Below are 27,053 nucleotides of genomic sequence, written 5' to 3'. Positions count from 1 at the left end.
TCCACCGCCGCGTTCTAGAGCTTCATATCCACCAGCATTGCATTTTCACTCCCCGTCTTTCATATGGTAACCTCATAAGCACACCCGCAATCTCATATTCTCATATAGGCACACACACACAGCATACGCGTCGAAAACCAGTCCAGAATGTCAGTTATCTCCATCGAGGATTCAAGTAATAGCCAAAATCTATATGATATCGCGCTAATTTCAAGACGAAACTCGTCCAATTCCAAGATACATCGAATCGGAAGCAGCAGCAATATAGTGCAGCAGCACTCGTTCTCAAACCCAAAGAGAGTGGTGTCCGCATCTTCATTGTCGCCTCTAGAAGAAGATTCATGCAAGCTAAAGAGCAGTAATGGGCCATATCAACAACACCCAGTCATCAATGCAAAGAGACCGGGCGACTACTACATTCAAAAGATTCATTCAAAATCCTCTCTTAACCTACCTAGAAACCCGCCTCCATCAACTCCAATCAGTTCGCTTTCAATGCATAAACCAAAACAACCTAGTTCACTGCAACTGCAGCAACAACAACAACTGCAGCATCAAAATCTCCCTCTCGATTACAAAAAGAGAATGTCTCAAGACTCATTAACCTCTTTCCAATCTTCAATTTCAGACGACCACTCCCTGATTTTATCCTGCCAATTTGATACCCCCACTCCAAGCTCATGTTCTCAATTGACGCAATTTTCCTCTACATCGGGCGGTAAGCTGGTTGAATCAAGAATTTGCTCCATGAGCTCGACTTCTTCCACTACCGTTAACACAATAGCTGAAATCGAACCAACAAATCCAGCCAAGAAAAGACCTTCGCCTAGTTTAAAGTCTGCTTCAACAATTAATGTACTTAATGACACATTTATACTACCAAAACCACCCACCATCAAAAGCAATAGATCCAAATCAATGGCTGCCATTCCTACAATAGATACCAAGTCGAAATCAACAACCACGATGCCAATGTTGAACAGAAGCAAATCAAAATTCATGAGTTTGCAAGAAAGTAAAGAGCGTCAAATATTGAGAAAGAAAAAGTACGAGGAAAATGATCTCGACGATGAAATACTATCCAACGGCTTGGATCATCTCATCTTTAACGTTCCCGTGGTCAAGAACCAAAATATGCTTTACTCGTTGAAAGGGAACAGTTCGGTTAAATTAAATGGCAATGAATCCTCGAGTCTGAATAGCTCAGCCACGATATTATCAAGAAGCGACTTGGTCAATGAAGGAGACAAGTACAATATCCGGCCATGTCCATTGCCTGGTAGATTGAGCACAACCAATCTCCCTCAATATCATGGAAATCCCAACGAAAGCATACTTGAAGAAAGTGAAGAAAGTGAAGAAACAGCGGGAGAAGGAGGAGGAGAAGGGGATAGTAGCATCCTTACCGACGACTCCATCATTGCCCACAACATTTCTGAATTGTATTCTCAGCACAGTGCATCAGTTTCCAAACTCATGAAAATGACCCGGGAACAAAACCTCATGTATAAACTACCATCATACATCAAATCACAATCGTCATTGGATGACTTGCATTTAATCTCACCTGAAAAACTCACATATTTAGACCAAACAAGGCCCATTAATTTACCACCGAAATCACCAGCCGACAAGACTAGACACAATAAGCAATTTAGCTGCGCTTTGGATCTGTTTCAAATAACAATCCAAAGTGAAGTCGATTCGCGATTCAAGAATGCTCAATCTAAGCAAGTCAAATCGCAACAGTGGATCTCGATAATCAACTCCCTACTCAATCTCGACCCTAAACAGTTTACCAAGAAGTTCACCACCGACAAGAATCAGCTTCGGAAATTGACTTGGGACTGCAATGTCCCAATGACTCACACGTTTCAATTCTTTATTAAAATACTTTCAAACAATCACTCATCTCAAGATTCCATAAATACCATACGCCATCTGTTTGAATTGTTTGATTGTAAATTGCAAAACAACATCACCGAGACAATGAAACAAAACAAGGATGCCGAGTTTAGCAAAATTGTCAGCTTGATGAGCACCCAACCGTTGGTTTCCAACTCCGGGATCAACATGGTGGAATTCAGGCAGAAAATGATGCATCTTTTGTACATCAAAAGCATCAGTGAGTCTGGTCTTTGCGAGAAGGATACTTTGCTTATCAGCATCTTGTTGACTCTTTTTCCCCTGGTTGCAACTATCGACCTTTACTGCTTACTAGAGTTGATTCAGCATGAAATCTTGAATTCATCCTTTTTGCAAACCCGCTTGGGACTGAACAATAGTGGTGATTGTGGTGATGACAATGAAATGGCCAACTTTACAACAAACCATTTGCTCATGTTGATGTTGAGGTTCAATGATCACCAAAAATTGACATCTTTGGCATTGCGACAGCAACCACAGCAGCAGCCTAGATCGCCGCATCCATTACAACGGGAGTCGACACCAAATGAAGAGGAGACTTTTCGCGAAATTAAATCTTCAAGTGTAGAGATTGTGATGAAATTGTTTACATTGTTAATCATCAATTCTCAATCGACAAAGTCTAGAGTCAAGAACAACATCAAACTAGTCAAGGCATTCACCAGAACTGTTTTTGTCAACTATCATTTGGGATGGAACACATTTGACGATTTGCTTGAAAGCGAAGATGGCGACGCTCATGGTTCCATTTGCGGTAGCAGCAGCAGTATCAGAATCAACCACAGCCACGATCAACTTTTAAATATGGATAAGTTTGTTGGTAGATGGGCCAAGCACCATTTCGGATGATGGACAAAAAAAGAAGAAAGAGCGGAAATTGTAACGATTACGAAGTTTGTATTTTTTTTTTTTTATGATAGATCGTGGGAACTCAGTAAGCAGGTCCTACTCCCCACTTGACATACCAGCATGAGGATAATTTTCATGGATAAGTTTTTAATACAAGCATCGATTAGAAGTTCTGAGGAGAAAGATGTTATATCGCGAAAGGTGGAATCTCTAGACCAAGCTCATCTCAGAGCCAATGTGCATGGTAATCAAGTGCAACTTTGAGACGCGTGAATGTATCACCGACTAAAATCTGGTGAAAAGTTCAAACGCGCATCTTTCTTTTTACATTGTTATTATCATTTATATTATAGCGAGTAGATGCTAAATTTGTTTCATGTCATGACGAATGGGGTCTGGACCTGGGAGATCGTGGGCACAGAGGTCCAGAACCAGAATTCCAATTGTAGCGTCACGGCTTGCTGTGTTGAAGTTGTTTGGGTGTGCGTGGATCTTGGGTCCTGGTGTCCAACTTTAAAAAAAAAGAAAGGAAGCAGGGGTAGTGTTTATCAACGACGAAAAAAAAAAAAGAATAGCTGCTCCCAGACAGGGAATTGAACCCTGGTCTACCACGCGACAAGCGGTAATTCTAGCCACTAAACTATCTGGGACTTTTTAATGACAAAAGTAGCTAGGGGATAGAGACATTTGGCAAGTCATAGAGTAGCATGCTTGGTGTGTTAAAGATTACTTCCTGAGGTTGTATCTCGGAGTGGCATTTCATGATGTCTTTGGGGGTTGCGTCAATTTGTTTCTGGGTGAAAGTCCAGAAAGTGATTTTAACAAGCTTAAGCCCGTATCTTTTCCTCGAAGGATAAAGTGCCTATAAGCCTTGAGTAAGGTAGTTGCCGGTTCTGGAGGCAAGATGAGAAAAAAATTCAAAATGGATAAAGGGGAAAAAAATGGATATATTTACTTGAACTGAGCTCCACCTATACTGTCACTAGTTTCTTTTGTCAAGGTGAGTAATTTGTATCTCTAGCAATTAGCATAACGAGCTGCTTCCCATGGCATATCCACCGGTTGTATTTTTTTTTTTTACTAATCTAGATTATTGAATCTCTCTTTTATGTCCTTAACGCGCTCTTTATTGTCAATCAACGGCAACTTGGTCAGGTACACCTTCCAAATCTCCCTCTGGATCAACTCGTCTTTGAAAATCACCAAAGCTCGCTCGTATATACTCAACAGTTTCTCAATCTGCTGCTGCTCTTCCAAAAACAGTGCGTATTTCATCATCGTGTTCCCCGAGGCAATCTTTAAGCTAATCATTTGCTCATACGCCTCCACTACTTGGTCAGCTTGCTTGTTCCCCAACTCACCATCATCTATAAATGATTCAAGCAAATCGATATAGAATTGCCATAGTTTGATGGACTTGGTGATGCGTCTTTGCACGCTAATTTGCGAATCCAAGTAATGGAAAGATTCAGCTTCTTCTTTAAAGAGAATCTCTTGAAACAATTCCAATGCCAGCTCTTCGGCAAAATAGTCATTGCTTAGTCTCATTTCACCCCAATAAATGTACAAACCGGCTAGCTCGTCAGGATGCGGATATTGAGATTGCACTGATTTGGACAATATGAAATCGGCAGTTTTGAAATCGGACGAGGAGCTGTATATCTCGGCGTACATCTTCCAAATGTCTGATAGCTTGTGGGTGCATCCGCGCGGGATTTTCAATGGGTTGATTGATTTAATCGACTCTGCAATGGCCTTGATCTTGAGTGGGAGTTGAGCTTGATGGATTTCAAACCTCGTGAACCAGTAGTCTACGTTGTTGATGTCTTTGCGAAGCTGAATGTCGTTTACAAGTAGCTTTCTGTCGTTTAGTAGTTTCTCGTACTCGTCTAGGGCACGTTTTAAATCTTTTGAATCCTTTGATTGCGGGTCGGTTGGAATTATTTGTTGTTGGATCTCATCTTCTTCAAACTCGGCGAGGCCATTGTAGATGTCTTTGAAGTCGTGCACGGTTTTGCAATCGGCGAGTGCTTGCTTGTATAGCTTTCGTATCTGAGACTTGTCCGGGTTTTCAGCTGCTAATAAATACTTGATGTAAAGTTGTTGTAGTCTCATTGACTGATCGGGGAATTTTTTCGTTGCTCGCAGCACAATCTCGCCAAACTTTTTATCGCTGGTTGAGGATTTACGATTTTGAATCATAAAGTTCAAATAGTCCAAGTGGATTGCGAGTTGAGAGGCCGGTAGCTTTGAGTATGCATTTGACGCGGTGATCTCGTCGTATAATTTCAAGACCGTGTCCACGTCTCCAAACTTGTTGAGCTTGCTAATGAAATCGAGCATGTTCAACGACGTTTCAGTTTCTTCGCTATCTTCAAGTCCCCTGAGAACGCGCGGGTCGACAAATGTGATAAACCTCTTGTAAATATTGACAGCTGTTTTCCCACCAATCGAATCCGCAAAGGACAACGCCAACGGCCAAATCGATCCATGATCCTCCACCGGCAAATTTTGCAAACACTGGTTGAACTTATGTCTTATATAGGTTACATGCTCCACGTGCTGCTCAATTAGAAACCCCAAAACTCGGGACCACAAGCTTAAAGCCCACGGCTGGTTCTGTATTTTGGCAAACTCATCAAATGCTGAAAATTGGTCCTCGGGGCCTATATCGTCCAGTTCCTCTAGCACCAAGTCGAGGTAGATCTTCCATAGTCGTGCATCCTCTCTGTTGGCCTCAATGGCTCTTCTAATGACGAACAATCTTGACCCAAGCGACTCATTAATCTTTGAGTCGTAGTATGATAACCATGTATCTACTTGATTTGCATTTTTCGCTAGTTCTCCCTCATAAGTCAAGTCGGTATCTTCCACCAAGTCATCAATAGAGATCATCAGCAAATCCTTTTCTCTTTCTTTCTATCTTCTTTTTCTTTCTCTGGTGGTTCTTGTATCTAGCCGGGCATCGTGCTAAGTGGTAGGTGATGGGTCTTTTTTTTTTGTCAACTCCTTTTTTTTCTCTTTATTGTCTTCCAGTGGAGACAGTCGAGTTTCAAGATTTTGTTGAAAGATTGCTAGCTACGGCAACAAAAGCGGCCAGTTTCAATTGAAGCCATATCGTCTTTATATTGCGATAAAACCCGTAGAAGACATTGCGTTAAATAAGGGCAATTTAAAAATGTCAGGTGCTGGTAACCGTGAGCAAGTGTTTCCCACACGTATGACGTTGGGGGTGATGAAATCCAAGCTAAAAGGAGCACAGCAAGGCCACTCGTTGTTAAAGAGAAAGTCCGAGGCCTTGACCAAGAGATTTAGAGATATAACGCAGAGAATCGATGATGCAAAGACCAAGATGGGAAGGATCATGCAGACTGCGGCGTTTTCTTTGGCCGAGGTGCAATATGCCACCGGCGACAATATCGCTTACCAGGTTCAAGAATCGGTCAACAAGGCCCGTTTCACGGTCAAGGCCAAGCAGGAGAATGTTTCCGGTGTCTACTTGCCCACGTTTGAGAGCCACATTAATGAAAACATTAACGATTTCAAGTTGACTGGGTTAGGAAGAGGTGGTCAGCAAGTGCGCAAGGCTAAGCAAGTTTACGCTAAAGCCGTCGAGACGTTGGTTGAGTTGGCCTCGTTGCAAACGGCATTCATAATCTTGGATGAAGTTATCAAGGTTACCAACCGGAGAGTCAATGCTATTGAACATGTCATTATTCCAAGAACCGAAAACACCATCGCTTACATCAACTCGGAGTTGGACGAATTGGATAGAGAGGAGTTTTATAGGTTGAAGAAGGTGCAGGAGAAGAAACAAGAAGCGGCTGCTGTTGCCGAAGAGGAAGAAAAGTTGGAGTTGGCTGCTGCCGAGGGTTTGACTGATGTGAAAGGTGTCACGCTTAATGATCAGAAGATGGACATAAGGGCTGATGCTCAGGGTCCAGTATTGGATGAAACTGAAGACGATGTCATTTTCTAAAACTGAATTAACTTGACAACTACATCAATGTTAGACGAAATGTGATTTTACTATTATTATTTATTATTCTTCTGCTTCTTCTTCTTCTTCTTTTACGGTAAAGTGTATCCACCATCGACAGCCAAATTGGCCCCTGTAGTGTATGTACTTGCGTTTGAAGCCAAGTATAGATACGCACCCACGAGTTCCTGCGGCAACGCCTCTCTGCCCAAGGGAGTCAACTGCCACCATTTGGCCTTCATTTCCTGTGGGACAAACTCGGAGATTTCAGTAGCGATATACCCGGGAGAGACCGAGTTGACTCTAGCAAACGGGGCCCATTCCACCGCTAAGGACTTGGCCAAGTGTGTGCAGCCAGCTTTCGCGGTGTTGTACGCAGCTTGCAACTGCGGAACATTGACTATAGTGCCAGACATGGACGAAGTGATGATGAATGAGCCGCCCGTCTTTTGCGCTTGGAAAACCTTGCCCATGGTATGCGCACAATAGTAGACTCCGTTCAAGTCAGTCGCGATTATCTTGTCCCATTTCTCGTAGCCCTCGACGTAGACCTCGGCGCCATATGTCCATGCGACGCCTGCGTTCGCGACAAACACGTCGATCTTGCCGAAATCTGCAACTTGTTGATGGATGACGCGAGACACCTCGTGGGAGTCGCTAATGTTGCAAGGGTAAGCACGGGCCTTCACGCCGTATCTCTCGCGCAAGTATTGGGCCTTGTCGTCTGCTGGATGGGAGTTGTACCATATCGCAACGTCGGCGCCTGCTTGCGCGTAGGCTTCAGCTACGGCCCAACCTATCCCGCCCGATGAGCCTGTGATGGATGCGACTTTGTCCTTGAGGGAAAACAAGTCCAATACGTGCGAGGCGAGTTTGGGAGGCTGTGTGGGCAAGGGACCGAGTTCTTCGTTGCAGTATGATTTGATGTCACTCATGTTGGTGGATGGAGGTGATAAACAAGACGGGTAAGGATTTTCAGGAGGTATTTATAGCATTTGACGGCGAGTATCAGTGTGTGGGGGGGGAAGGATGTGCTTGGTGACGTTTGTTGATTAACCCTTTAGCAACTTAATTCTCGGGAAAACTCTTGCATGGTGACGATATGCATGGGTGGGAAAAGAGGTCTGGATCGGTATTCGTTCCGACTCGAGGCTGGAAAAATGAGACTCGGTCTCGACGATGGATGGTTGCAAATCACTTTTCGCAGTTTTAAGCAGACAAGAGTCAAATTTGGGCACAGGGTCAGAGTCGAAATGGCGTCAAAGGTCTACCATTAACACCTTGTCATGGTTATTCATTCTAGATATTTTTATGATTCTCTATATCGGTGTAATTGCCATATCTATTGAAGAGGGAGGCAGGAGGTGAAGGGGGTGAAGATTTGGGGGCTACTCGTGGGGGAGCCGCGACACAAAGCAAATGCTGCAAAAGTTTGCCTTTGTAAGCACCACCTAGATTGCTTATGGCACAGTGTAACCCCCGTCGACGGCCAAGTCAGCACCCGTGGTGAAGGAGGCCGCATCAGAAGCCAAATACAAATAAGCACCCACCAACTCCTTAGGGTTGGCTTCTCTGCCCAACGGAGTCAATTGCAACCATTTGGCAGTCAACGCCGGGTCGGCAAATGTTGTCAAGTGTGTAGCAATGTACCCGGGCGAAACCGAGTTGACTCTGGCGAATGGCGCCCACTCGACAGCCAAGGACTTGGACAAGTGCTTGACGGCGGCTTTTGACGCATTGTAGGCAGCTTGAGCCTGTGGAACGTTGACAATGGTGGCGGACATCGAAGCGGTGATCACCAAGGAACCTTTACCCTGCTTTTTGAAGATTGGCCCAATGGCATGAGCACAGTAGAAAACCGAGTTTAAATCGGTGTCAATGATGGTTTTCCACTTGGTTAAATCGGGCACGTCGATCAAAAGACCGTCGGTCCATGCAACGCCGGCGTTGGCGACGAAAATGTCAATGACGCCGAATTCGGCCGCAATCTCGTCAACGGTGCGTTTCACGTCGTCGGCGTCGCTAATGTTACAAGGGTAAGCACGCGCCTTCACGCCGTATTTCTCTTCCAAGTACTTGGCCTTGTCGTCCGCCGGATGCGAATGGTACCATATGGCCACGTTTGCTCCTGCTTGCGCAAAACCCTCAGCCACTGCCCAGCCTATACCGCCAGATGAGCCCGTGATCGAGGCGGTTTTGCCCTTGAGCGAAAAGAGGTCGAGGATGGGCGAGTCGGTGTTTGGTATCTGTGTTGGCAAGGGCCCCAACTCGGGGTTGCAGTAGGACAAGATTTCTGGTTTCTTGTCGGAGGAAGACATTTGCGTGGAGTGGAAGTATCTAATCGAGCGTGCAAGGTGAGTTTCTACCTGGTGGTGACGGTGGTTGCTGCTGTTGAATCCTTGAGAAGCAATTGATGAAAATCGACGTCTGGTGGGGAATATTTTGAGGAAGGTTTCTCGAATGGTGGAAATGACGTCAGGTGGTAGGAGGTTATGTGTGCGAGAAAAAAACAAATGTGCTCTGGGCGTCGTATGAGCAATGAAGTATCGCGAGTGGGAATCGAGGCGGGAATCGAGGCGGGAGAGTAAGAGCAGAAGAGCGGAAGTAGAAGACAGGGAAAGGAGTCGGTATTTATAGTCGGAATCTGGATCTGAGGACTGGACAAATTAACGTAAAGTACAAAGGGAGGGAGGTTCGAAGCAAACTAGACTGGTTATGAACGAGATTGCTATCCGAAGCTGGGTTCCGAGTGCTGGTTGGTGGGTGGGGTGTTCCTTAGACGGTATTAACCTACGGTGCATACGGGAGGGAGATTTTTTGTTCTGGGGGAAAACAACCCCCACCGAAAATTAAGCCCGATCTTCCCCCCTTGCTTTTCCCTTCCTTCGGCCTGTCCCCCGTTCCTTCGCCCGATGATTTCAGAGAATTGAGGTGTCCCCCTTCTTAGTTGAATGCGTTGATGTCTTAAATATATATATAGTATATATGTGTGTGTGTGTGTGTGTTTGTTGAGTTTGTTCAATTTATTTATTTATTGAATGGCTCTTCTTTTTGTTTTCTTCATCTTGTCTAGTACACACGCTTGGCTGGTGGGACTGGTTTACAGTCGTCATCGTCCAAAGTGTGCTTCACGACATCTCTGTAGTCTAACCTGACTGGGGCTCCAAATCCGTCTTGGTACGACAATGTGTGCTTTCTCCAATTCACATCGTCTCTGTCGGGGAAATCGTCTCTGGCGTGAGCACCTCTCGATTCGGTTCTAGCGGCAGCTGAAGCAGCGGTCTGGGTAGCACAAGTCAACAAGTTTTGCAATTCCAAAGTCTCAACCAAGTCACTGTTCCAGATCATGGAACGGTCGGTGGTCTTGACGTTGGCAAAGTCCTTGTCGACTTGGGTAATGTGTTCAACACATTTGTCCAAGGTCTCTTGAGTTCTGAAAACAGCACATCCCTTTTGCATGGTCTTTTGCATGTCCAATCTGATTTCGGCAGTTGGCTTGCTACCATTGGCGTTTCTCAACTTGTCCAAGTTGGCAATTGACTCGTAGCCGATATCCTTTGGATGCTCAGGGATTGGAGTGCCTGGTTTCAAGTTTCCGGCAATGGTGTGGGAAACGGCTCTACCAAAGACAACCAAGTCCAACAAGGAGTTTGCACCTAATCTGTTAGCACCGTGGACCGAGGCACAAGCAGCTTCACCACAGGCCAACAACCCGGGCACAATCTCGTCTTTGCCTTGTGCGTCTTTCTTCAACACCTCACCTTTCCAATTGGTTGGAATACCACCCATGTTATAGTGGACAGTTGGCAAAATGGGGATTGGTTCCTTGGTAACGTCAACACCGGCGAAAATGTGGGCAGTTTCGGAAATACCGGGCAATCTCTCTTTCAAAACAGCAGCTGGAATGTGGGACAATTGCAAAAACATGTGGTCCTTTTCAGGTCCGACACCTCTTCCTTCGTTGATCTCCATGGTGATGGCTCTCGAGACAACATCTCTTGAAGCCAAATCTTTAGCCGAGGGAGCATAACGTTCCATAAATCTTTCACCTTCAGAGTTGACCAAAAAGCCACCTTCTCCTCTAGCACCCTCGGTGATAAGACATCCAGAACCATAGATACCAGATGGGTGGAATTGGACAAACTCCAAGTCCTCCAAGGGCAAGCCGGCTCTGGAAACCATGGCGTAACCATCACCGGTACAGGTGTGGGCAGAAGTACACGAAAAGTAGGCTCTTCCGTAACCACCAGTGGCAATAACGGTTCTGTTGGCAAAGAATCTGTGCAAAGTACCATCTTCTTCATTGTAAGCAACAATACCAATACAAGCGCCATCTTGCATCATCAAGTCCATGGCAAAGAACTCGATAAAAAAGTGGCAGTCGTGTCTCAAAGATTGGCCGTATAACGAGTGCAACAAGGCGTGACCAGTTCTGTCAGCCACGGCACAAGTTCTATAAGCTTGGCCGCCTTTACCGTATTCCTTGGACTGGCCACCAAAGGCTCTCTGGTAGATTCTGCCTTCTTCGTTTCTCGAAAATGGCACACCATAATTTTCCAATTCGTATATAGAGGCAGGTGCTTCCTTTGTCATGTAGTGGATAGCATCCTGGTCACCCAACCAATCGGAACCCTTGACGGTATCGTAGAAGTGCCAGTGCCAGTCATCGGGGTGCATGTTACCCAAGGCTGCATTGATACCACCCTGAGCAGCCACGGTGTGGGATCTGGTAGGGAACAATTTGGAGACACACGCGGTCTTGTAACCCTCGGATGCCAACCCAAACGCAGCTCTCAAACCAGCACCACCAGCACCAACAACCAAACAGTCGTATTCGTGGTCCACAACGTGGTATTTCTGGCCCATGAGTCTAGCAGCATTAAAGTCCTTTCCCTTGACGTTTGAGCCGATAATCTGGGACCTGGCCAGAGTCGTGGAGAAGAACTTGGCACCAGCTGTAAGCTTGGTGGCTCTTACTTGATGACGAAGCGAAGACAACATTGGGACGTGAATCTCTAATTTCTAAAGCTGGCCTGACCAATGGAAATCGCGTCAATTGTTTTAATTGAAGGAAAAAAAACAAAAAAAAAAAAGGACAGTGAAAAGGGGTGAAAATTCCGTCCTAGTTATTCAATAGGAAAACTATTGAGTCTCGTGTGAGTTAGTTCTTTGATAGTCTTGTCGTCCCCACAATTTTATGGCGAAACTTTTTACCTCTGGGTGTGGTTGTTGTTGAAGGTAAAACGAAGAAGAGGATCTCGGTATGAAATTTTTGAAGAGATTCTGATTCTGGCTTTTTTTTTTTTCCTTGCGTGGAGAAGCAGCAGGAGGGCACCAGAGAGAGAAAAGTATGCCCGTAGTTTTAACGGTTTCCGGGGGGCAGGCAAACGGGCAGGCAGAGGTCGAAGTTAGAAGAAGCGCTAATTATGAAGGCGGGCCGTGATTGGAGGATCGTTCGTGTTCCCTCTTGATCGACGGGTCCAGGGCCAATGAAAGTTGTGGGAGCCTTGATGGATGCCCTCTCAGCTGGAGCTTCATGACAAAAGCACCAAATCTAATAGGCTGAAATTGTCTCTTTTTTATCGTGCTATTTGGGAGCCGCACCGATTTCCCGATTGGGAAGTGCGCCGTTTTCTTCCTCGTGTTCCTTGAAATTCCGGGGTGTTGTGTGCGCTACCATGTGTTAGGCTGTTTGTATAACCGGCCGGAGTCACGTGGGACGGATATAAGGGCGAGAAGCAAAAGAGAGGGTCCTATTGCAACACTGATTGAATGGTACGGTACAAGCCTTTTCATTTTCGACTCTAGTGCAGTATACAGAGTTGGAAGTTTCTAAAAACTGGAACAGCAACCGCGTGCAAAGGGATTCCACCATACGAGTCACCGATAACAGCAGCATAGGATTCATTTGAAATTCTATATGGGTCATGGATGTTTTTCGCAGCATATAGTGAATCACTGCCATGGAATTTCAAGATACCGTCGTCCCCGCGAATTTCGACTGTTGTTGGACACAGTGCACCCATTTGTAGAATATATCCCATTCTGTCGAGAATAGATATCTGATTTGGGGACTCACTTGGTAGTAAAGCTCCTGCGCTGCATCGTCGTATGTGATATCAACCGGGGGGGATTGTTTAGTGAGCAAATAGTGGTTGATCGCGGCTCCTTCGTGGAGAAAAACCAAGGGCTTGCCCTCGATTTTTGACACTCAACACTCGACACTCAACTAGACAGATCTGCAATGCATCGCCCTGTTTACTAACTGTATCCTACAATTAGATGCGTTTTTGGTTTTCCTGATTGACCACGAGGTTGGAATTCTGCAAAAAAAAGAATAAAACAAAAAAATTCTACATTTGTAAGTTGCCGCTTATTGCCGCTTACTTAATCTGAATTTGCAATCTACTCGACCACTTTTTGCTTTTTTTTTTCCTTCGATGCCGAATGGGAAGAATGTTTCGAGAATGAAAGGTGATATCATTTTCAACTCGTTTTACTCGTTGTGATGGGGTTTATCTCGTGTGGGACGAGCGAGATTTCCACAACAATGCGTAACAGGTTGTTTATATTTAGAAACTACCTCTCTCGTCCTTCTTCCCTCCTGCCTCCTAACCATCGCAACCACCGTGGGACAAACCACCGTTTTGCAAAGATTGCATCGAACACGCAAAGGTTAGGCTTTGATTTCCCCCAGATGCATTTGGCTGTTCTTTACAAACCTCAAGCAAACATCTAGTGAAATCTAATAGAATTTAGGGGACCTTTAACCCCATGAACCCTGGTTGCGAAACAAAAAAGAAAAACAAGATTAAAAAAAAGGTGTTTTCAAGAAATCAAGAAAAAACTCAAAGGAGATCAGGTGGATCAATTAGAAAATCAAAAACTCTGGTTTATTCTATAACTCTGGTTAATTCTATAGCTCTAAACGACGAAGATAGTGAAATCAAGCAATCTAAACTTCAGGTTGAGTTTTTTTTTTTTAAGCAGCTTTGGCATAGATTTCAACAGGAGTGCCACCTTGACCATCACCAACAATAATAGCATAGTTTTGCTTTGAGTATCCATATGGATCGTAGCTAATGTTTTTAGCAGCATGCAAGATATCACTTCCATTGAACTTCAAAGCGCCGCATTCCAAAATTTCAACCATGTCTTGTCCAACAACACTAACTTGCAAAGTGTCATACCAATGGTTCAAAAGATACTTGTACTGTGGAGTAACTTGAGCGTAGACGATCTTGGCTTCGTCGTCATGAGTCAACTCAGCGGCGGATTAATCGTTGGAGATGAAGAAAAAGTTGATGCCTGCACCTTCGTGGATGTGGTACAACCCTTTGCCGTTGATCTCTGGCTCGTTTGATTTGGCATAGAGTTTGATTTGGGATAAGGTTGCAAGGGATTGGGTTGCTAATGCGAATAAAGCGGCGGTTTGGAAGACCTTCATTTTTATTACTTTGTAGTTGTCTGGTGTTGGTGTTGCTGAAGAAATTTGAGAGTGGATCAACTTGGAGGTGGGAAAGCTTGGTGCTTATTTGTAAGGGATATGAGTTTTTAGGTGGTTGTGGTGAGAGTATTGGTAAAGGCGTTGCTGATTGTATCGATTTCATGTCTTGAGATGAAATTTGCTATTTACCAACACTGAGTTCTAAATTTAATTGGACATGTCTTAGCGGAGTTTACTCTGGATCGGGTGAAACGTAACTCCATTAAAAATTGTCTGGAAAAGATGATTGTTGAGAACAATAGGAGATGAAGAACAGTTGGAAATATTTCGCAGCCGATTTTGACTTAGTTCCAAAAATAAAAAAGAAAGGAAAGAAGGGGGAAAAAAAAAAAACAAGAAACGGCTCCATCAAGCAAGTGCAGTGTGTTTGTAAGATAGACGAGCCAATGACTGCTCTCCGAGTCTCATCCGACGCTGTTGCTGTGCTTCTACCATTGAGTATTGGCGTAATTGAGATGGGTGTGTTTTGGTCTCCGAAACTTGGGAGATTGCAAATTAGAGGTTTAGAAGGGAATGCACCCCGCCTCTCTTGCACCCCCTGTTTCGCAATTGCAGCCTTCTCTCTACCGTAACTCTCTAATTATATTGTCACGTCAGAGACAACTGTGTGTTAAGCTAGTTGGACCACGTAGCGTAGGACATTAAACTGCAGAAGATATGCGCGAAAGACATATCAAAGAGTGCTATTATCAACTCAATTTTCTAGAAAGCAAACAAACCTTTTATTGTATTCTAACCTACACTATAGAATCAATTTAAACCCTAAGCAGATTGAGCAACTATTTGCAAGGGGGAACCACCTTTATCGCCAACGACAACCGCGTACGAGTCCTGGGAGTAACCGTATGGATCGTTGATATTCTTGGCAGCTTGCAAAGCGTCACTGCCACTGAAGCTCAAGACTCCATCTGAGCCAATTTCAACGGCTTCGGGAGTGAACACACTCAATTGGACAATGTCACCTTCAGTAGAAAACTGGAATCTGATTTGTGGGTTGACTTGCGAGTAAATGGTCTTTGATTCGTCATCGTAGGTCAATTCTGCGCCAGCGTCTGTAGTCGAGACAAAGAAGTAGTTGATTCCAGCACCTTCGTGTCTGTAAGTTAACCCTTTACCGTCAATTTCCTGATTCTCTGATTGGGCGTATAATTTGATTTGGGATAATGCTGCAAATGATTGCGAAGCCAAAGCGAACAACGAAACGGTTTTGAAGAATTGCATTTTTATAAGTACTTATTAATTGTGTTGTTATTTGCGACTGATTGTGTTATTCCTTTCTTTTTTTGCAGATGAATGGATGGATTTCGAGACCTTTTTATAATGCTTGAAACTGAATGAGTTCCGCGAGTCACGTCAGGGTGTGTCTTCCTGTAAGACCGATTGTCATATTGCATCGAAACTATACATGACCACTGTAGTTTTTGCTATCACCCTATTGCCAAGACCATGCAATCGTGGTGGAGAACAAGTAAATAACAGATGGCAGATGATTAATGATGGATGGATGAAAATGACGAAATTAGGCCCTTCTTTTCGCAGCCACACGACGTTGAAATACACAAAAACTTCATCATCGAGCATAATGCCGTAGTAACTCCAAAATGCCAGCTGCCACTACTGCCGCTACTGCCAATTTTGCAATCAGACGTTGAACAGGTGAGTTAGAGAAGACCATACAATGAAAAACGTACGCAAAGGGTTGCTTGTTTTGTTTTTTGTTTTTATTTTTGGCAATATTCAATCGCCGTCAGAGACACACACCTCAGAGCTATCCATTTTTGGTGGAAGCAGGTTAGTGGGTGGTTCAAGGGGGGGATCTGCGCCGGGGCTAGTTCTAAATTTGGTAACGTGTTTACTAGAATTTTGACGTTTTAGAGCGGGAATCATGGACCTTTTGCGCTTTTATCTGATGACATCACACTGTCACTACGTCGTTGCTCCGCGTCCGGAATGTTTCTCAGTTCTGATTTCCGAGTAAATGACCTGATATGATCACCTAGGGAAGAGTTTGATCGTTTGTGCCCTGTACTGCCATGGTCACCCCCCCCCTCCGTCTTGTGTGGAGGTGGTTTCTATCAAAATACGTTTTTACAATGTTGTTGTTTCTTGGTTGACGTCACATGAAGGTGTCTATTTATGACAACTTTCTACACCTTTTTTGAAAAAATTCCTTCACTAGCTTCATCATGGATGGCGTATATTTAAAGTTGATCACATTTGACGGTTTTGGCACATGCATATCACGTGACATCCAGTAGATACCAGCAGACGATAGCAGGAAGTTTCTTCAATGGCTGAAAAACTCACCCAATTCACTCGTTTTTGTTGACACAAGACCAGCACACCGGCAGGGCTTATACTTGGACTGTAGACAGACATAAGAGTCTGAAAACTTTTCGATAAATGGCAGATCCAACTCAAAGTCACGGTCAAAGTCCATGTCGAAGTCCAGGTCTGATGCGCATGCGGCTCAATTCTTAATTAGGTAACTACGACCTGTCTCTACCTGAGGGGGAAAATAAAAAAAGAACAGGTGAGTGAGCGTGTATGTATGAGTGTTCACCACTCAAGAAGTAGATCACGATTGATTCAAATTCTAAATTCAACACACCAATCAATGGAGGAACTCACAAAGTCTGTTTGGGATGATGATAATCCACTAGATGATAAAAGCGAAGAGCACACTTTGAAGCCACAGCTTGAGAATGAATTCTCAGCTCAACCTTCGACATTCAATCCAGACGTATCGCCTTTAGTCAATACTTTTAACTCGTATTCCATCGATGATCCCTTTGCTAATCCGTTTGATGAAGCCAGTAAAGAAGAAGATGAACATGAAGTTGATAATATAGACAAGGAACAAACTAGTGTTGAGGCACCTTATGAGAGTTTCTCGCCGCAGCGAGCCCAGGAACAAGATCTACACACGAGCCAGAGACACCAATTGCAGAGTCAGATTTTATCGGAACTCACTCAGGGCTCCAACGAAGACGACGATGATTTGGAGCAATCGTTGCTTAAATCAGACTCGAGAACTATCAAGAATTCAGACGAATTGTTTCACGATAAGGACTCGCCGTTGAAGATTATTGGTCTGGATGCACATACAACAACTTTGAGCTCGCAACTGAGGCCGATAAGCGTGAAAAAATTCAAGGCTGCAAGACCTCGAAAATTCAGTGCAAAGACAAATGCGCAACACTTGTTGGGAGAATCAAGTACATCGCCCAAGGACATGTTGGGTCCATTGGCGCTCGAGTCGGAAAAATTGAATGCCAAGAGCGACCAGCAACAAGGAGAAGAAAACGAAAGAGAAGGAAAAGAACTCAAATCAAGGGAACCAATAGGTAAGGATGGATTGGAAGAAGCAAAATCAGAAAACAGAGCGGCAGTACTGCAGCAAAAAGAGGAACAACAGCAAAAGATTGTCGCTGAGACTAAACGCAAGGATAGCAATAACCTTGAGATTTCAGTTAGTGATCCAATGAAAGTTGGCGACATCACCACGGCTCACGTTGTTTACACAATTAGAACCAAGAATAAAAACTTAGATTCACCGCACTTTCCACGGGTGGAGACTGCCGAAGTGCAAAGGCGTTATAGCGATTTCAGATGGTTGTACCATCAATTACAAGCTAACCACCCGGGCAAGATTATCCCTCCGCCACCTGCAAAGCAGAGCTATATTGGGAGATTTAATCAAAAAGTGATTGAGCACAGGCGAGTTTCGTTAGAAAAGATGTTGAACAATATTGCCAACAAGCCCGCACTAAGCAATGATCTTGATTTTGTCACATTTTTAACCAATGACAGAGAGGGATCATTTGACGATTCTGGTCTCGATGAATCTGCCATTAACGAGTCCTCTTATGGTGGAACAGCTTCGGCAACGTCTGCTGCAGCAAATGCAGCTGCTAATGTCGCCATTGCCTCGACGGGGTTCATGAGTTCGTTGTTTTCATCCAACAAGGTGGTTGAGCCCGATGCTTACTTTACTGAAAAGAAGCACTACATTGACGACTTGGAGAACAATTTGAAACAGTTTTCTAAAACAATAGAGTTGATTGGCAGTCAACGACAGGATATGATTAACATTTTGGAGGAGCTCGCCATCACGTTGGAAGAGTTGTCAACTATTGAAATAAGCAGAGCTACGAGTGACTTGTTGATTGCCTTTAGTGAAGTTGAATTTAAAATAAGAGACAATTTGGAAAGACTTGGCATATCGGACCAATTGACCATTGGCTTCACTATTGAAGAGTATTTGAGAATTATTGAGGCAATCAACTACATTTTCCAAACTAGGATCAAAATGTACCAGCTGTTGACTTCGCTAAAGTCTCAAATTGAAAAATTGTCTAGAAAACAGCCGATACTGCCGGATAGAGCGTTTGAACTTGATAGACTAAAGGAAAGAGAAACCACTTTGCAAAAGCAATTTGACGATATAAGTCAAACCATCAAGAACGAATTTGACGAGTTTGAAATGAGCAGAATCGACGATTTTAGAAACAACGTTGAAATTTACATTGAAAGTTCCATCGAATCTCAAAAGGAGGCAATTGAGATATACGAGACTTTCTATAGTCGATATATAGCTGTTGGAACTGAATAAAAACAAAGAAGCAAGTCGAGCTAGTTGGTTCCTTGAAATGGGCATGAGTATGAGTCTTGACGGGGGGTATTTGAGGGGTCTTTATGAGTAATTCCCTATTTTCTGTTTTTCCGCTCTCAGTTGAGGCGAGCCACATTTTCAACGGTTTGTATACCGATTAGAACCAGCAGCGGCTATAGTGATGATAATGAAGAAGGTACGAGTCATATCTCTGTCCCTCCAAACGCTCCTCCTTTTATCTCTGAATCTCAGTTTTCGAATAAAAAACCCTTTTTTAAGCTGACAAGTTGTTGGAAGCAAAGATTTCAAAGAGCATGAATTATCTTGCATGAACTGAGAAAGAAAAGGAAACTGCTAGAAAGAAGAACTATAAGGAACTCATAGAACGCCTGGCATCTAAAGGCTGTCATCTAACATCTAAGCTACGTCCGAACTCCATCATCATCATCATCAGGGTTTACTATTTTTCCACAGGGTAGGTTTTGCAAATATGAGTATTCAAGTGCATTTCAATGAAGTTGAATTGTCAGTGCTATCAATATCACGGACCAAGCTATGGATTTTCGCAAACTCGATTCTACACCTACTATATGACTCAATTGATGAACATCCATTCCAAGAAAATGACGTAGATGAAGATGCGAGTGTTGTTGCACACGACTCGAGGCAAGGACGAGGGAAGAGGAAAGATGGTGCTAAATCTGGTCATTCTTCAGATAATGAAGAGTCTGAAATAACTCGAGTTGACAATTCAAGCAAGAGTTTATACCTGGACTTTAACTCATTGCAGCTACAGGAGTCGAGTGCAAATGCCAACGCCAATGTCAGTGCAAATGTCAATGCCAGTGCAAATGCCAACGCCAATGATACAGAAGACAACAATTTCATGCACATTGCCATATCGCCATGTGAATGCACCATAATCTGCTCCACTTGGCTCATTGAAAAGTTTTTCAAAGAGCCCTTGGCAATTTGTCAACGGCTAGAATACGATGATGTACACCTCTTACCTGATCATTACTTGAGTTTGATTGTTGATTCAGATGGAGGATGTGATAAACTGTTGAGGATTTTGGAGCTCACCAAGCCATTGTCAGAGAATGGCATCTCGATTTTCTACATTTCCTCGCATTTCAATGATATAGTGTTGATTCCATTCGACTCGAAGCAGGCTGTTATGGACGTGTTGACAACAAAGAATTTTGAATTCTCGGAAATCTCAAACAGCTTCATCTCCAACCATCGAGCGCTTGACCCTGGTGTTGTTGATGATTTATCGCAAGTGTCGCCAATATACGAGAAAACTTTTGAGATATTTGCCGCGGCTGATATCCACCCTGAGATTAACGAAAAGCACGAGTTATTGTTGACGGGATCACGGCCTGGAGACGTCAAGAGTACCACGTTGAAAGCTATAAAGTTATTGTCCCTTGCAACTACAACGCAGCCAACGTATTTTGTGCTCACGAGAACGTTTTCCAATGAATTGTCGATAATCATCCCTGAATCTCAAAAGTTTAGACTCAAGTATGGATTCGACTCGACGAGCTTGATTGGTTCTACCCAGGACATCATCGTGCCCGTCACCATGGATTTCTCCAATCTTCCTTTGAACTGTACTGGTATTGTGGCTGGCTTGGCCAATATGTTGATTACCAAAGGTGGCAATTTGATTGAGATTGGCTATTTGTCCATGGCCAAGTCTGGTGTCATCATGATCCCCCAGGAGAATCTAGAGTCCGTCAAGGATATCATGAGAAATATATGAAGAGAAAAGAAAAAAGCAGAAGAGCAAAAAGGGCAAGGGTCAAAATGATCCACCTAAGGAAGTTGGTGTAAATTTTTGAAAACCCACACTTTATAATTCTTACTGAAACAATGTCCCTTCCAACTGTTTGTTGTACCTTAATCCAGTGATTGGGTGTTGTTTGAATATCTTCTCCATTGCAACCAAGTCGTTATCAGTCAACTCAACAGTACTTTCCAAATTATCCTCTACTCTCTTTTGAGTGGAGCCCGATGGGATAGGTAGGATCCTCGTCACGTGCTCGACTCCTCTGAAGTTGCTCTGGCCCGAAATTTTCAATATCCACGAAAGTGCCAAACTCTCCAAACTTGTATTCTTTTCGTTATGAGCAAAGTCATAGAGCGCTCTTAGTGCCTTCAAATTGTGCTTGAATGTCTCGGGCTGGAATTTATCCAAGCGAGTTCTGAAATCTTGCTGCTCTTGAAGTGTCTGGATAAAAGTGTCCGCGTTCTCCACTGTGTAATCGGTCAAGAGACCCCTGCACAATGGCGAATAGGCAATTATGAAAATCTGCCCCCCCCCCCCCCCATTGAGGAGGAAAGCTCAGCTAAAATCCCATTGTCGATAATGTTCTGGGTGAAGAGTGAAAACTCGAGTTCTACACATGAAATTGGAGCTATCTTCCTAGCCTGGCGGATGGAATTTATGCCGACTTCAGAAAGAGAGATTCCGTCTATCGCACCGTCGTCTAGGAACTTTTTAATGTAGCTGATTGTGTTTTCCTCGTATGGAACATTCGGGTTGACTCGTGCAGTTTCGTAAAGTAAGGTTGGTCCCTCTCCCTTGCCGTCTTGTCGCGGAAAATATGAAATGATATTGGCTATTGACTTCTCGATACTGGCTTGAGATCCATCAGGTTTGAAAGTCTTGCTATCGATGCCACCTTTAATTGAAATGATGAGCTCGCGGTTCAACTCGGGCTTGTTTTGGTCTACAAATTGCTAGAGGAGTTTCAAATTTGCATCATTGGCACCGTAGAGTTCAGCATCGTTCAACAACTTTGTAGCGAAACGCAGGTTTGTTGTGATGAAATTAAGAAGCTCAATGGCATCTTGCGTCGATGGTGAAGTGGGGCTACCTGATAGCAACAGGGTGCCGTAACCAAACTTGCCTGGGATTCCAATCGGTTTTGACATTCATATGCTATATCTTTTTGCCGAAAGATGTTGAACGTCGAAGCAAACGGCACCCGGATTAACTCCTTAGTTTGCTTGCTCATAACGCAGCAGCTCGGTTAAATGTCGCTTACGGGGTGAGTAAATGAAGCCACTTTACTACTGGAGAAATTGCCGAGGACAGGAAGAAGGGGGAGGGGTTGAGAATAAAATTTCTATTATTCAGTAACTATGGTATCCGTGAAAGTCGTAAAAGACTCAAACACGTTCAATTTCGAAAGAAATATCTCTAGTGATCGTTTTAGCTTACTCTTGATGAAACGGCGCGTCCCTGGGTATAGAAAATTGGAAGGTCTCCAGGTGTAGATACATTTGCCTTTGCTCTTGACTCCATCGAACCTCTTTTTGAGCCACATCATTGACGCAGGCACACCCGCAAATGCCTCAACGATATGGTTATAGCTCTCGTCCTCTGCAAACTCCACTATGACTCCGTTGGCGCACCAATAATCAAAAACTTTTCTAATTTCCGCTGCTGGGATCATTTCATTAATTGCAGAATGGTAAATAAATATCGGCATCTTGGGCACGGGCTTGCCATCTCCCATGAGACTGTTTTTTTTGAAAATGGATGTAATCACCGCATCACGCAGAAAGTTGCGGTATATGTCTCTATTGAAACTTGTGCCGAAATAATGAGCGGCGGCAGACATGAGGCAATAGTTTTTCAAAAACATGCCGTATTTTCGAAGCGCTAGTCGAAATTCGGGGTACTCATTGCTGCACCCGTTCAATACACTCAACACCAAGCCGGCATAGGGGCCTCCGTCGACGCATTCTACCAACGCACTAATGTTGGACACCAATCCACCGACAGCAGCGCCCACAATGTTCAATTCCGGGGCATATTTCGGGTGTTTGATCGAGGCCCATGCTGATGCAAACGCGCCACCCGAGTACCCAAACATGGCAAACAGGGTGCTTTGATTAAGGAAAGTTTGCACGCCTCTCATGACATTCAAGACTGCAAAAGCGGACTGGTTGGCGACTGGGAACGCCAGCTTGGGACCTTGGTAATCTGGAATGACCACATACCATTTCATAAAGAGGGCCATGGCTATAAAGGACAATTCAACCTGCATGTGAAGTGTGTCAAACGACGGCACAAGCATGGCGTAAGAGGGACAACACGTGATGAGTGCTGAGTTCTGGAACGGTTGGTAGGATAGAACTTTTGTTGGGTCGGCATCTCGCGGTTCCAAAAGAGTAGCCACGATGGCATTGGGCTTGCCAAAGGAGTCCTCGGAGCGGATGAGCAATTGCCACGTTATAGCGTCGATTGTCGCCAAATACGACTGAATTGGCCCCGGGGTTTGTCTGCTTTTCAAAATGTCGCCAAGCGGCCGATCTTGAAACCCTCGAGGCGGCTTGTAGAATTCATCCTTTTCTGGCTTTTTGAGGGCTAATATCCCGACCGCTAGGAATCCCAAGAAAAAACCGTACCTCATTCACAGCTTGGTTTGTTTCTTCTCTTTTGTAGTTGGTTTTGTCAGGTGACGCGACCCACAACGTCAACCGTGGTATTTCTTCTTCTTCATCACCATCATCTTGAAATACCAAAAAATCGAAACTCCTGGTGCTTGATTCAAAAGCGTGAGTCAGAGAGATCTCTCCTTGATGTTGAGATCACATCACAAAATCTGGATCTCTGCGTATCGGTGCCGTTGCCCGTTGCCCTTTGCCCTTTGCCAGACCTATGTGGAAAGTTTTCTTCCTGTAAACACCGGCATATATCTCTCAAGTCAATTTCCGAATCGTAGCAACAAAAAAAGAGTTGTACTTGCTGGTAATGATGCCGACGATGGCGATGATGCAAGTCTACAATTGACATTTGGCATCCTCTGGGAACCCGCCGTTTGGTAGCGCGGCTCTTTGGTGATATTGGAAAGTGAAAATTATTTCTATATAAAAAAAATTTTGAAGGCCATTGAAACCCAACCCCAATTGTTAAACAAACAAAAACCACCACCACGAGAAGTATTCACAGACTCTGACACTTTATCTGACCTTCAAAAGACGAAAAGTTTGAGAGGTTTTCATAGTATCGGAATATTTTAAGAAAAGAAAACACCAAAAGGCACCAGCTACTCACGAAAGTCATCGAAAGAGTTTTATTGCAAAAAAAAAAAACGAAGAAAGAAAATGTTTTCAAGATCAAGTAAGAATCAAGAGCATTCACTCCATGGCATTTCAGACGACGCTTCGGGCTCGCTTGGCTTATTCAATTACCAAACAGGTGTCAACTCGCAACTCAACTCGAGTGGTAATGGAAACCAGCATACTAGCCATTACAAGAACAGCCACCATAATCACCAGTTTGATTTCGATAACCGCGTTAGTACCAAGAATATTGCCGAGAATAAAGAGGGCAAACGCTATTCGATGGAGCAGGTGTTTCAGGTGTGGTATGACAACAAGGACAAGATCTTGAGCTCCGAAGTGAAGATGAATGGTGTTGAGAATTACAAACTGTCAGAACCGGAGCCCATTTATCATCTTATCTTGCAGGAACAGAACCAGAAGTTGAAGAACAGCGAAGATACTCGTGGAGCGGGGAAGGCTGCGGCGCAGACTGCGGCTGAGGTGACTCAGCATGTTTCAAACGACCCAGCGCCGGAGAATTTTGCCGACAGTGTGAAAGCTGGCGCGACTGGCACGACTGGCACGACTGGCACGACTGGCAACACTGGCGAGAATGTTGAATCTGTTGTTGTTGGTGGATTTGATAGTCTAAACTTGGGAGGCAGCTTGAAAAGCTTTCATGACCGATTCAATTTAGACAAGAGTCTCGTGGATCCGTCGAGCCCCCAGGCAAGTATCAGCGACTTGGTCTCAAGCAACCCAGCCTCGTCCCAGGTTGAATTTCCTCCCGGTATCGGTCCAAAGCCGTTGATTACCTCTGACAGACTCGAGTGGCATTACATCGACCCCTCGGGGAATGAACAAGGACCGTTCAATGGCGACATGATGCAGGAATGGTTCACGGGTGGCTACTTGGACTTGAACTTGAGAATCAGAAGAAAAGACGAGTCTGAATACCGCACCTTGAGAAGCTTGTGCCAAAGTGTGCAGAACTATACCCAGCCATTTAAAGTGCCACTACCAGACTTGAGTGCCCCCGAGTCCGCGAGATTCCCCTTTGGTGCGCCAAACACGGGGTTCTTGGACAACAACAGCAGTGCTATTCGTCTCCCGTCTTCGAACCTTCAGCAATCGATGTTTGCGAGTGATTTCATGGCTCCCGGCGCCAATGATGCGTTTGCACAGGGCCAGCAGCAGAGTCACATGAACGCGGGTTCTGGTTCTGGTCCACACCAAGGTCCACACCCAGGCCAACATCCAAGTTCTGTCTCTGTTTCTGGTTCCGTTTCTGGTTCCGTTTCTGGCTCTGGCTCTGGTTCTGGTCCAGGTTCTGGTTTCCCCAATGGTTCAAACTTTTCTGGACTCGACAGTTTCCGCCAGTCAGCCACGACTCCTGCAGCGTTTGACCAGAACTTCAATTTGCCCTCGATGCCGACGTTGTTGCAGCAGCAGTTGCAGCAGCAGCTGAAGCCGATGATGTCGAGAAGCAACAGCGGGTGGGCTATTGACACGTCTGCGCCGTTGATGGCAAACATGACTGCGCCTGTTTCCGCGAATTCCACCTCGGGTTCTTTCATAAATGGCTTTTCCAACACTGGTCAAAACTTGAGTGGTATCAATACTGTTGGCACTCCTCAAATCAGTCAGCCTGCCCCAGTTCCCGTGTCACCTTGGGTGTCGAATGGTGCCACTGGCCAATCCATTTCAAGAATGTCCTCGCCGTTTATTTCCAGCACTAATCTACCAGCAGCACTTGCGGAGAATGTCCGCGGCGCCGAGGAAGAGCACGATAACACCGTTTTAAACTCCGTTGTGACCGATATCTTGCAGGATGACGTTGCTGTGTCCAAAAACGTTGTGCCTGAACCACGCCTAGAGACAACGCTATCACCATCAGACCCATCATCATCAGCACCATCAGCACCATCAGCATCATCGTCTAACCCTGCAAAGACAGATGTTGAATTGCAGCAAAAGGATACATCAAACGATGAAGAGATTACTGCACCTCCAATCAAAACCGTTGATTTGAAACCATCCAAGCCCCAAGCATTAGCACCTTGGGCCGCCAAAGCAAAGGAAGAAGGAGAATCTCCAAAACCAAATCTGTCGTTGAAGGAGATTCAAAAAGTCGAAGCCGAGAAATTGTCGCAACAGAGAAAGTTGCAGAAACAAATCAAGACCGAGCAAGCTTCCAAGATGTGGGCATCCGCTGCCGCAGCTGAAAAGGCTGCAGCTGAGCAAGAGAAACAAAAGGCCAAATTGCCTTTATCTTGGGGTACTACAGCCGAGAAAACGGGGCCCATCAAGTCTTTGGCTGAAATTCAAAAGGAAGAAGCTGAACTTGCAAAAGCCAAGAGTGCCGCCGCCGCTGCTGCTGCTGCTGCTGCAGCCACCACGTCCGCTCAAGGTCAAGGTCAAAGCCAAACTCAAGCATCCACTTTGTCAGCTGCAGGTGCATATCCTACGAACTTATCATTTGCCAACGCTTTGGCTAGTTCGGTTCCAAAAGAAGACACTACAGCATGGACCACGGTGGCAAGCAAGAAGTCCGTTCCTGTGAAGAAGCCCACTTTTTCAACGGCTTCTTCGGGAATCCCAACTTCGAAAGTTACTCCTCAGTTGTTGCGTAATGTTTCCGCCAGCAAACCAGCGTCCACGGGAATCAATTTCCAAGCAATCAGAGAAGACTTTTTGATCTGGGCCAGGTCTCAAATGACAAACCTTTACCCCAGTGTCTCTAAGAATGACTTGTTGGAAATGTTTATCACGTTGCCTTCCAACTCGAGCGATACTCAACAGTTGATCTCGGAAACAATCTATGCTTCGAGTGCTACAATGGACGGGAGAAGATTTGCTCTGGAATTCGTCAAGAGGAAAGTCAGAGCCGACCAAATGTTGGGAGGCGAGGGCGCAAGAGATTACACGAGCTGGTCAGCCGCAATTCTTTCTAGTGCTGATAAAGTTCCCACAGTAGATGAAGATGGATGGAGCACCAGTGTCAAGGCCAAGAAGAAAGGTTCAAGAAAGTAAATATAACCTGAGTTACAGAAAAGAAAAGAAAAAGAAAAAGAAAAAGTTCAACTTCTTCACATTCGTTGGTGTTTTTCAGA

At 44.6% G+C, this 27,053-nt stretch overlaps 12 protein-coding genes across 12 annotated transcripts; 5 read left to right on the top strand and 7 right to left on the bottom strand. All coding sequences in view use genetic code 12, as the record gives it.

Moving 5' to 3' along the window:
• Positions 1-147: 147 nt before the first annotated feature.
• LODBEIA_P39560 (uncharacterized protein) lies at positions 148-2,775 on the top strand (the record flags this gene model as incomplete). The annotated part of the gene is made up of 1 exon (XM_066974123.1): positions 148-2,775. One exon carries the CDS (start codon positions 148-150, stop codon positions 2,773-2,775), a length of 2,628 nt encoding a protein of 875 aa, XP_066830894.1.
• Positions 2,776-3,855: 1,080 nt separating this feature from the next.
• On the bottom strand, positions 3,856-5,670 carry LODBEIA_P39550 (uncharacterized protein; the record flags this gene model as incomplete). Its single annotated transcript, XM_066974122.1, has 1 exon — positions 3,856-5,670. One exon carries the CDS (start codon positions 5,668-5,670, stop codon positions 3,856-3,858), a length of 1,815 nt encoding a protein of 604 aa, XP_066830893.1.
• Positions 5,671-5,995: 325 nt separating this feature from the next.
• On the top strand, positions 5,996-6,754 carry LODBEIA_P39540 (uncharacterized protein; the record flags this gene model as incomplete). The annotated part of the gene is made up of 1 exon (XM_066974121.1): positions 5,996-6,754. One exon carries the CDS (start codon positions 5,996-5,998, stop codon positions 6,752-6,754), a length of 759 nt encoding a protein of 252 aa, XP_066830892.1.
• A 92-nt stretch (positions 6,755-6,846) lies between these two features.
• On the bottom strand, positions 6,847-7,689 carry LODBEIA_P39530 (uncharacterized protein; the record flags this gene model as incomplete). The annotated part of the gene is made up of 1 exon (XM_066974120.1): positions 6,847-7,689. One exon carries the CDS (start codon positions 7,687-7,689, stop codon positions 6,847-6,849), a length of 843 nt encoding a protein of 280 aa, XP_066830891.1.
• Positions 7,690-8,214: 525 nt separating this feature from the next.
• Positions 8,215-9,072, bottom strand: LODBEIA_P39520 (uncharacterized protein; the record flags this gene model as incomplete). The annotated part of the gene is made up of 1 exon (XM_066974119.1): positions 8,215-9,072. One exon carries the CDS (start codon positions 9,070-9,072, stop codon positions 8,215-8,217), a length of 858 nt encoding a protein of 285 aa, XP_066830890.1.
• Positions 9,073-9,823: 751 nt separating this feature from the next.
• Positions 9,824-11,755, bottom strand: LODBEIA_P39510 (uncharacterized protein; the record flags this gene model as incomplete). Its single annotated transcript, XM_066974118.1, has 1 exon — positions 9,824-11,755. The coding sequence occupies one exon, from the start codon at positions 11,753-11,755 to the stop codon at positions 9,824-9,826; it is 1,932 nt and encodes a 643-aa protein (XP_066830889.1).
• Positions 11,756-15,023: 3,268 nt separating this feature from the next.
• LODBEIA_P39500 (uncharacterized protein) lies at positions 15,024-15,482 on the bottom strand (the record flags this gene model as incomplete). The annotated part of the gene is made up of 1 exon (XM_066974117.1): positions 15,024-15,482. One exon carries the CDS (start codon positions 15,480-15,482, stop codon positions 15,024-15,026), a length of 459 nt encoding a protein of 152 aa, XP_066830888.1.
• Positions 15,483-16,878: 1,396 nt separating this feature from the next.
• On the top strand, positions 16,879-18,876 carry LODBEIA_P39490 (uncharacterized protein; the record flags this gene model as incomplete). The annotated part of the gene is made up of 1 exon (XM_066974115.1): positions 16,879-18,876. The coding sequence occupies one exon, from the start codon at positions 16,879-16,881 to the stop codon at positions 18,874-18,876; it is 1,998 nt and encodes a 665-aa protein (XP_066830887.1).
• Positions 18,877-19,366: 490 nt separating this feature from the next.
• On the top strand, positions 19,367-20,644 carry LODBEIA_P39480 (uncharacterized protein; the record flags this gene model as incomplete). The annotated part of the gene is made up of 1 exon (XM_066974114.1): positions 19,367-20,644. The coding sequence occupies one exon, from the start codon at positions 19,367-19,369 to the stop codon at positions 20,642-20,644; it is 1,278 nt and encodes a 425-aa protein (XP_066830886.1).
• Positions 20,645-20,743: 99 nt separating this feature from the next.
• LODBEIA_P39470 (uncharacterized protein) lies at positions 20,744-21,819 on the bottom strand (the record flags this gene model as incomplete). Its single annotated transcript, XM_066974113.1, has 2 exons — positions 20,744-21,138; positions 21,657-21,819. The coding sequence occupies 2 exons, from the start codon at positions 21,817-21,819 to the stop codon at positions 20,744-20,746; spliced, it is 558 nt and encodes a 185-aa protein (XP_066830885.1).
• A 197-nt stretch (positions 21,820-22,016) lies between these two features.
• On the bottom strand, positions 22,017-23,306 carry LODBEIA_P39460 (uncharacterized protein; the record flags this gene model as incomplete). Its single annotated transcript, XM_066974112.1, has 1 exon — positions 22,017-23,306. The coding sequence occupies one exon, from the start codon at positions 23,304-23,306 to the stop codon at positions 22,017-22,019; it is 1,290 nt and encodes a 429-aa protein (XP_066830884.1).
• Positions 23,307-24,000: 694 nt separating this feature from the next.
• Positions 24,001-26,973, top strand: LODBEIA_P39450 (uncharacterized protein; the record flags this gene model as incomplete). Its single annotated transcript, XM_066974111.1, has 1 exon — positions 24,001-26,973. The coding sequence occupies one exon, from the start codon at positions 24,001-24,003 to the stop codon at positions 26,971-26,973; it is 2,973 nt and encodes a 990-aa protein (XP_066830883.1).
• Positions 26,974-27,053: the final 80 nt, after the last annotated feature.

Source organism: Lodderomyces beijingensis (assembly GCF_963989305.1).
Source record: "Lodderomyces beijingensis strain CBS 14171 genome assembly, chromosome: 5".
Lineage (NCBI taxonomy): Eukaryota > Fungi > Ascomycota > Pichiomycetes > Serinales > Debaryomycetaceae > Lodderomyces > Lodderomyces beijingensis.
This window is presented reverse-complemented; position numbering and strand designations above follow the sequence as displayed.